Raw genomic sequence first — 8877 nt, 5'->3', positions numbered from 1 at the left:
TTTTTCTGTGCAGCAATGAGGATAATCCTCAGATCACGGATCCAATCCGCATCTTTGCTACTAACATCTTTCAACATAATTTTTCTCTAGGAACATATCAAAATAAACATAGGGAAGCAACAACGCAAGCTTTTGATCTACAACATAATTTGCAAAATACTATCAGGACTAAGTTCATGATAAATTTAAGTTCAATTAATCAAATTACTTAAGAACTCCCACTTAGATAGACATCCCTCTAATCCTCTAAGTGATCACATGATCCATATCAACTAAACCATGTCCGATCATCACGTGAGATGGAGTAGTTTCAACGGTGAACATCAATATGTTGATCATATCTACTATATGATTCACGCTCGACCTTTCGGTCTCCGTGTTCCGAGGCCATATCTGTTATATGCTAGGCTCGTCAAGTTTAACCTAAGTATTCCGCGTGTGCAACTGTTTTGCACCCGTTGTATTTGAACGTAGAGCCTATCACACCCGATCATCACGTGGTGTCTCAGCACGAAGAACTTCCGCAACGGTGCATACTCAGGGAGAACACTTATACTTTGATAATTTAGTGAAGGATCATCTTATAATGCTACCGTCAAACAAAGCAAGATAAGATGCATAAAGGATTAACATCACATGCAATCAATATAAGTGATATGATATGGCCATCATCATCTTGTGCTTGTGATCTCCATCTCCGAAGCACCGTGCTTGTGATCTCCATCTCCGAAGCACCGTGCTTGTGATCTCCATCTCCAAAGCACCGTCATGATCACCATCGTCACCGGCGCGACACCTTGACCTCCATCGTAGTATCGTTGTCGTCTCGCCAACTAATTGCTTTTACGACTATCGCTACCGCTTAGTGATAAAGTAAAACTATTACATGGTGATTGCATCTCATACAATAAAGCGACAACCATATGGCTCCTGCCAGTTGCCGATAACTCGGTTACAAAACATGATCATCTCATACAACAAATTATATTACATCATGTCTTGACCATATCACATCACAACATGCCCTGCAAAAACAAGTTAGACGTCCTCTACTTTGTTGTTGCATGTTTTACGTGGCTGCTACGGGCTTAGCAAGAACCGTTCTTACCTACGCATCAAAACCACAACGATAGTTTGTCAAGTTGGTGTTGTTTTAACCTTCGCAAGGACCGGGCGTAGCCACACTCGGTTCAACTAAAGTGAGAGAGACAGACACCCGCCAGTCACATTTAAGCAACGAGTGCTCCGAACGGTGAAACCAGTCTCGCGTAAGCGTACGCGTAATGTCGGTCCGGGCCGCTTCATCTCACAATATCGCTGAACCAAAGTATGACATGCTGGTAAGCAGTATGACTTATATCGCCCACAACTCACTTGTGTTCTACTCGTGCATAGCATCAACGCATAAAACCAGGCTCGGATGCCACTGTTGGGAAACGTAGTAATTTCAAAAAAATTCCTACGCACACGCAAGATCATGGTGATGCATAGCAACGAGAGGGGAGAGTGTTCTCCACGTACCCTCGTAGACCGAAAGCGGAAGCGTTATCACAACGCGGTTGATGTAGGCGTACGTCTTCATGATCCGACCGATCAAGTACCGAACGCACGGCACCTCCGAGTTCTACACACGTTCAGCTCGATGACGTCCCTCGAACTCCGATCCAGCCGAGTGTTGAGGGAGAGTTTCGTCAGCACGACGGCGTGGTGACGATGATGATGTTCCACCGACGCAGGGCTTCGCCTAAGCTCCGCAACGTTATTATCGAGGTGTAATATGGTGGAGGGGGGCACCGCACACGGCTAAGAGATCTCAAGGATCAATTGTTGTGTCTCTGGGGTGCCCCCTGCCCCCGTATATAAAGGAGTAAGGGGGAGGCAGCCGGCCAAGGGGAGAGGCGCGCCATAGGGGGGAGTCCTACTACCACCGGGAGTAGGACTCCTCCTTTCCTTGTGGGAGTAGGAGAAGGGAAGGGGGAAGGAGAAAGAAGGAAGGGTGCGCCCCCCTTCCCTAGTCCAATTCGGACCAGACTATGGGGAGGGGTGCGGCCACCTTTCGAGGCCTTTCTCTCCTTTCCCGTATGGCCCATTAAGGCCCAATACGAATTCCCGTAACTCTCCGGTACTCCGAAAAATATCCGAATCACTCGGAACCTTTCCGAAGTCCGAATATAGTCGTCCAATATATCGATTTTTACGTCTCGACCATTTCGAGACTCCTCGTCATATCCCCGATCTCATCCGGGACTCCGAACTCCTTCGGTACATCAAAACTCAATAAAACTGTCATCGTAACGTTAAGCGTGCGGACCCTACGGGTTCGAGAACTATGTAGACATGACCGAGGCACGTCTCCGGTCAATAACCAATAGCGGGACCTGGATGCCCATTTTGGCTCCCACATATTCTACGAAGATCTTTATCGGTCAGACCGCATAACAACATACGTTGTTCCCTTTGTCACCGGTATGTTACTTGTCCGAGATTTGATCGTCGGTATCTCGATACCTAGTTCAATCTCGTTACTGGCAAGTCTCTTTACTCGTTCTGTAATACATCATCCCGCAACTAACTCATTAGTCACAATGCTTGCAAGGCTTATAGTGATGTGCATTACCGAGTGGGCCCAGAGATACCTCTCCGACAATTGGAGTGACAAATCCTAATCTCGAAATACGCCAACCCAACAAGTACCTTTGGAGACACCTGTAGAGTACCTTTATAATCACCCATTTACGTTGTGACGTTTGGTAGCACACAAAGTGTTCCTCCGGTAAACGGGAGTTGCATAATCTCATAGTCATAGGAACATGTATAAGTCATGAAGAAAGCAATAGCAACATACTAAACGATCAGGTGCTAAGCTAACGGAATGGGTCAAGTCAATCACGTCATTCTCCTAATGAGGTGATCCCGTTAATCAAATGACAACTCATGTCTATGGCTAGGAAACATAACCATCTTTGATTAACGAGCTAGTCAAGTAGAGGCATACTAGTGACACTCTGTTTGTCTATGTATTCACACATGTATTATGTTTCCGGTTAATACAATTCTAGCATGAATAATAAACATTTATCATGATATAAGGAAATAAATAATAACTTTATTATTGCCTCTAGGGCATATTTCCTTCAGGACCCACTACTTCGCCACATCAACAGCAGCGACGAGAAGACTCGATTGACCTTCCAACCGATGTGGCGACACACCGTTGAGGCAGCCATAATCACCATATTATTGCTTCATTGCCCTTTATTTTGCCTTCCACACGGTGGTATATTTCAGCTTAATGAGGTACTGATTTCTAAGTGTACTAAAAGTTGCTTTATAGTAGTGTTTGGTTTCTTGCCTAAAACAGGAGTGATCTTTTCTGCAACCCAAATGTGTGATGTCATGGTTGGTACTCTCTGTGATCTTGTAATACAAGTATATTGATGTGGAATTTGATTAACCCTGATGGTACTTCCATCAGGTTGGCATCTAGCAGATATGTACCACTTGCAAGGCTTGACATTTTCATCAAATCCTCTGCACATCGCATAAACTTCTTTCTATCAGCCCACTTAGTCTTGGCATCAAACTCATACTTGACCGCATAAGTCCTGAAACACATCCTAAACTCATCCATGTTTGGCCACAACTTCCCCGCTTCAATAACAGGGTTTTCTTTGTCATAAACATTCATCATCTCATCATCATGTGCATCATCAACATCATCTGCAGCATCTTCCATCAACTGTCCATCCACATCTTCGAATGAACCTCTGTTAGCATCAGCAGGCAAACTAGATTCCCCCCTCTCCTCATTATCTCTATCATGTATGTGTATGCCAAAAAAAATTGCCATCTCAGTGTTGGCCATTGATGGGTGAAGAAATTTGTACGGTCATCTAATTCTGCTGAATTCCAATGAATGGTAGCAACCCTTGCAGTACCAACCCTATAATATCATAATTTTATGTCTAGGCCAAGGTTAACACTGAGTCACACACGTACCCTACTATGCTGCCAAGCGAGAGACCTGGACCTGCTTCATCATAGTGAAATGCAGATGAGCAAGTTTGGGAACACAATTGCAGGAAGAGAAGAAAGACGGTGCCACTTTCATTGTTTTATTCTTCTACATTCTCCGAGAACACAAGTACAAGGGGAAAATGCAGGAATTTGTAGTTGTGGTAATTTATGGGGATCTTAATACGCTGGAGTTGATGTGTTGTGTTTCCTTTTGGTTAACAATGTAGTTCAAATGGTCGAATGCTTGTGCTATGCAATTATATGAACTTCTAAAACTATATTTATGGACTCATTTTGGCCTATATTAACAAACTTTGCCCAAAGTTTAAAACTAGTAAGCATGTACCAATATTCGGACACCGTGCCAAAAGGGGCAATTTCTAATCAAGTGGTTTTTCTACCTTTCTAGAAATCGTGTGGGATTTCCATGACAAGTTCATGTACCAATATTAGGACACTGCCAAAGTTGACTTTTTGACAATTTTATTTTTATTATTTATTTTTCAACTAAAAAAGTCATAGAAAATGCTACCTCTGTAAAGGAATATAAGAAACGCTCTTATATTTCTTTACAGAGGGAGTACCAAATGTATGTTATTACATAAAATGAGGTGATTTAAAGTCAGATTTATCGTTGCAAATGTTCAAGAAAGTACTAGTACACAACATTTGAAGTGAAAGATTACTCCGGCCACCCTACAGAGCCACCTGCCTCCGGCCATCCTGATGTCCATCACAGAACAGGGGAGGAGTAGGGGATCGAAGTATGCAGTGTTGTTTCGGTCTTGTGCATGCTCTGCCAGTGCCCCATTTCAAACGATGATCAATTAAATGTAAGATGGGTGATGGCAGGTGAGCCTGAGTTGTACAAACGCAAGTTATTACTATTAATTCAAGATTAATGGGTGGATACATGATCACTTCATCAGATAAGTTCTTGCGCGCAGAGAAGCGCAGTACTACGCCACTGGCTGTCTGCAAGCCTCGCCTGATCTCAGATAAGTGCTGCCTGAACATTACAGTACTATCTTTCAGCAGACACTTCCAGGCTGGCGTGCAGATTATTACCCACTACTAATGGATCTATTATAGTCGAATTATTAGTGGAAGGAGGTGTTCTTGAGGTGGTCCGGCGCGTCGTCGAAGGAGTGCTTCCTGGCCATGGAGAGGATGGTCTTGTCGGCGACGATGAAGTAGGCCATCCCGGCGACGGTGGAGATGATGAGGGCCTGCCCGGTCGGGTTCAGGTGCGCCCTCGCCCACGGCAGCATCCTCACGCTCGCCAGCTAAAGTTAGAGGTAAAGCATTCATGAGACATTCTATGAACCGTGGAAGGATTTCGTCGGAGAACTGAACGGCTACTTACTGTGGGGACTGCGGCAGCGACGGTGGCGACGGCCGCGGCCTTGGCTCCGGCCATGGCGGCCTCTGCAGTTTCGGATCAACACCGGGATGTTAATGACAACCAAGTTTTAGCACAAACAGTATACAAAGCTGCAATGTACTGGAGTAGAACAGAGTGGCAAGAGCATTGCCGGCATGGTGAACCGGCGGGCCATGCATCATATCGTTTTGGTTAGTACCTCTGGAGCAGCGCTTGGCGGCGGCGAGCCTCTGGTCGAGGTAGGCGCGGGTCACCGTCGACATCTTGGCGAGGGAGGTTGGTGGTACGAGAACCCAAGGAAGTGAACTTGCGAGCAGAGTAGTGAAGTGTGTGAGGCAAGATGAGTAGTGGTGTGTGAGATGGGATGGGGCAGAGCTGGGCGCTCCGGCCGGATTTATAGGCTGCAAGAAACCGCGAAACCGGCGTGCGGAGACCGTGGGTTTCAGACGAGCGTAGGGCGGGCGTGATGGCCGGCGACGCGGCAGAGCACAGACGGTCCGCATATAAAAACTGGATACTTTTAGATGACCACTGCACCGCAACTGGATAAAGAACGATCGGGGTTGGCAGGAGCCAAGGAGCGTGTTCGTGCGTAGGATAACACGTAGGCGCTTGTGCGTGAGTGTGCCCTCCGTTTTGTTGGAGATCTGTGTGGGCGCTCCCTGTTTTCGTCCAACCCGGCAGCAATCCAATTCCGCGAGTGGTTCGCTGCAAATCCTTCGTTGATCAACTTTTTTTTATCACACACTACAGACATAAGCGCTCACTTGAAGTCACCGTAGCCGCCTTGTGTGATGGAAACGTCTCCTCTTACTAAACACACATCCTTAAAAATCCTGAATTTATTAGGACTTGAACCGTGATGGATTGGGAATACTCATATCCTCCTAACCATCTAACCACATGTTGGTCCATCTCCGTTCATCACCTTGGTTGCAGGGAAATATAAAGTTGGTCACATGTTCAAATAACATAAAGGTTTTCACTAGCTAGCTACGTCACCGCTCGCACAACCACCGTACATCTCCCGTCGTCGTGAATCCCGACCCCGACCAAGGTAATGGCTACCAAATATACTGAACAAATGCCAAGAGGGGGCAAAAGATGCGGCTACCGAATAAAATCGACTAGATACCGTTCAAATATTCTCAGAGGAAGTTTAAAACTCAATTAAATTTATTTGAGCTAGGTATAACTATGCGTTATACTCATTTTAGGGCATCTCGAACACCGACCCTCAAATCATCCGCACACATTCGAACTGTGCAGTTCGGACGTGTTTTGCCATCCAATGCGTGTATCAGTCCGCCGACCGGTCCGGAGGCACTTTTTCCTACAAATTGAAAGCAAAATGGGGGGGGGGGGGGGGGGGGGAGGGTGCGGGAGTTCGGACAGCAGGCACGTAGGACTCCGAATCACCGGCCGCTAACCCCCACCCCCCTCTCCTCCCGGTCACATTTTCTTCCAAGCCGCCCTTTCTCCTTATTGCTTCCTCCTCTTCGACGTTGTCGTACCTCTCCGGACCCCACACAGGCATTGCCAGACGTACGCAATCAGCACCGACACGCCCGCTCGCCTTTTACGACGGCGCCGTCCACCCAGGACCCGTCTGTAGCCAGGCACAATCCACCCCCCGTCGACAAAGTCCATGGCTGACACCATGCCTGGCAGGTGTTCGGTCAAATGTAATTGAGCTTATCTTCAAATGGCATGTTGTTTTCTTATTCCACAAAGAATGGTGGGGGTACTCGACCATGGAGGATGAGTTGTTCTGCGATGCATGGTTGGCCATATCCACGGAGTTCGTAGGCTGGAGCAGAAGAGGGATCTTCTGGCAGTGTGTGCATGATTCGTTTCACGCGCGAAAGTACATTGCGCCCCATGACATGCACATCATCCATGATCTCAATGTGTAGTCGTTATCGCATCGATGGTACACCGTCCAGACTACCATCACCAAGTGTTGTGACGCGGTTACTCGGCTGGAGGCAATGTGGCCATTGGGCGCAGCAGCGGAGAAAATCGTACCGCAATGTGGCCATTGGTAATTCTTGCTCAACTTGTTAATTGAATCATTCGCTCACTCAATGTTGCTCTATACATAGTCCCGTAAGCGCCGCCATGATGTACCATAGGATAGAGGGACAACCTTTTACGTACCCACACTGTTGGATGAAGCTGAAGCCGCAGTATGTGTGACGGCATGATCCATTCATGAAAAGCTTATTGAACATCCGGTTAAGCTCGTTGAATTTGAACTATTGTTTACTAGACTTATTTGCATGCTATGTATTTTCTATTCGAACTTGGATGAATTCCGTCGGGTTTGATGGTTTGTGGAAAGCCGAGTTCAACGTGCGGAGAGGACGGCGAGCTCAGCTGATACGGTGGGAAGCAAGAACGTGGTTTCGAGACGAGCGGTGGTGCGCTGCGGCAGAGCACAGGTGGCGCCGCCTTCTTGGTCCGCATATAAAAACCATCCCACGCGCCTGGTCTGTGTTTCTTTTAGGTGACCACTAGACTGCAACTAGATCGGGGTTGGCAGGGAGCGAAGTAGGATAACACGTATGGGTAGGAGCATGTGCGTGAGAGCATTATCTGTCAGCGTGCCCTCCGTTTTGTTGGCGATGTGTGCGGTGTGGGCGCTCCAAGTTTACGGCCAACCCGACGGCAACCATACGCCGCCAGCGGTTCCCTGCAAATCGATTGTTTGGCTGGTATGATTCCCCAGTGTGCAAGCTAAGCCCTTTTGGGGTGATATAAAGTTGAGTGCTTATCTTATTTTATGTTTTTAAGAAGTTGGTCCTAATTCTTTTAATATGCAAAGTGTCCATCCCATTGTCCTCAACAAGGTCATGCATTTAAGTTTTCTTTCCTATTAAGCCATGCAAAATCTGCCACATAAGCAAAGGTCCCCACTAAGGTCATGCATTTAAGTCTTCTCTCCCACTAAGTCATGCAAAGTCTGCCACATAAGCGAACTAATAAATTACAATTATTTTTGCATTAGTCTATGCATATAACGTTGCCACATCATGCATGCATGTTAGTCATCCTTTACATGTTTGTTCGAAATGATATTTTTAACAGTAATTCAAAAGTTTATATTCTATTTTTATAGACTTTTTTAATGATTTTCAAACTAATATTTTCTTTTCATTAGATGTAGTTATTTTTTAGCAACTATCTACGCATTTTTTTAAACAAAGTTACCGCAGCAAGGCGCGGGGTATCGTCTAGTTCAAATAACGTAAAGGTTTTTTACTAGCTATCATTCATGCTCCTTAATTTTGGAGCCCTCCTATTGAATTGAAGTTTTAAAATCTGAATTTGACTTGTGATTTTGATCAGGTCAACTATTTCTCAACAAGCTCTTTCATTTGGTTGAGGTATTTAATTTTGGATTTGATTCATGATTTTGACCGGGTCAATGATTTCTCAAATTAATCGAAGCACACTAGTCATGTGTTGTGCAC

At 45.9% G+C, this 8877-nt stretch overlaps 1 protein-coding gene across 1 annotated transcript; it reads right to left on the bottom strand.

Annotated features, from left to right (window-relative positions):
- Positions 1-4880: 4880 nt before the first annotated feature.
- LOC109743964 (early nodulin-93) lies at positions 4881-5793 on the bottom strand. Its single transcript, XM_020303059.4, has 3 exons — positions 5601-5793; positions 5384-5445; positions 4881-5303 (listed from the first exon to the last, which is right to left on the bottom strand). The coding sequence occupies exons 1-3, from the start codon at positions 5662-5664 to the stop codon at positions 5118-5120; spliced, it is 312 nt and encodes a 103-aa protein (XP_020158648.3). The 5' UTR covers positions 5665-5793; the 3' UTR covers positions 4881-5117.
- Positions 5794-8877: the final 3084 nt, after the last annotated feature.

Source organism: Aegilops tauschii, chromosome 7 (assembly GCF_002575655.3).
Source record: "Aegilops tauschii subsp. strangulata cultivar AL8/78 chromosome 7, Aet v6.0, whole genome shotgun sequence".
Lineage (NCBI taxonomy): Eukaryota > Viridiplantae > Streptophyta > Magnoliopsida > Poales > Poaceae > Aegilops > Aegilops tauschii.
Note: the sequence above shows the minus strand (reverse complement) of the source record. Positions and strands in the feature narration are given on the sequence as shown.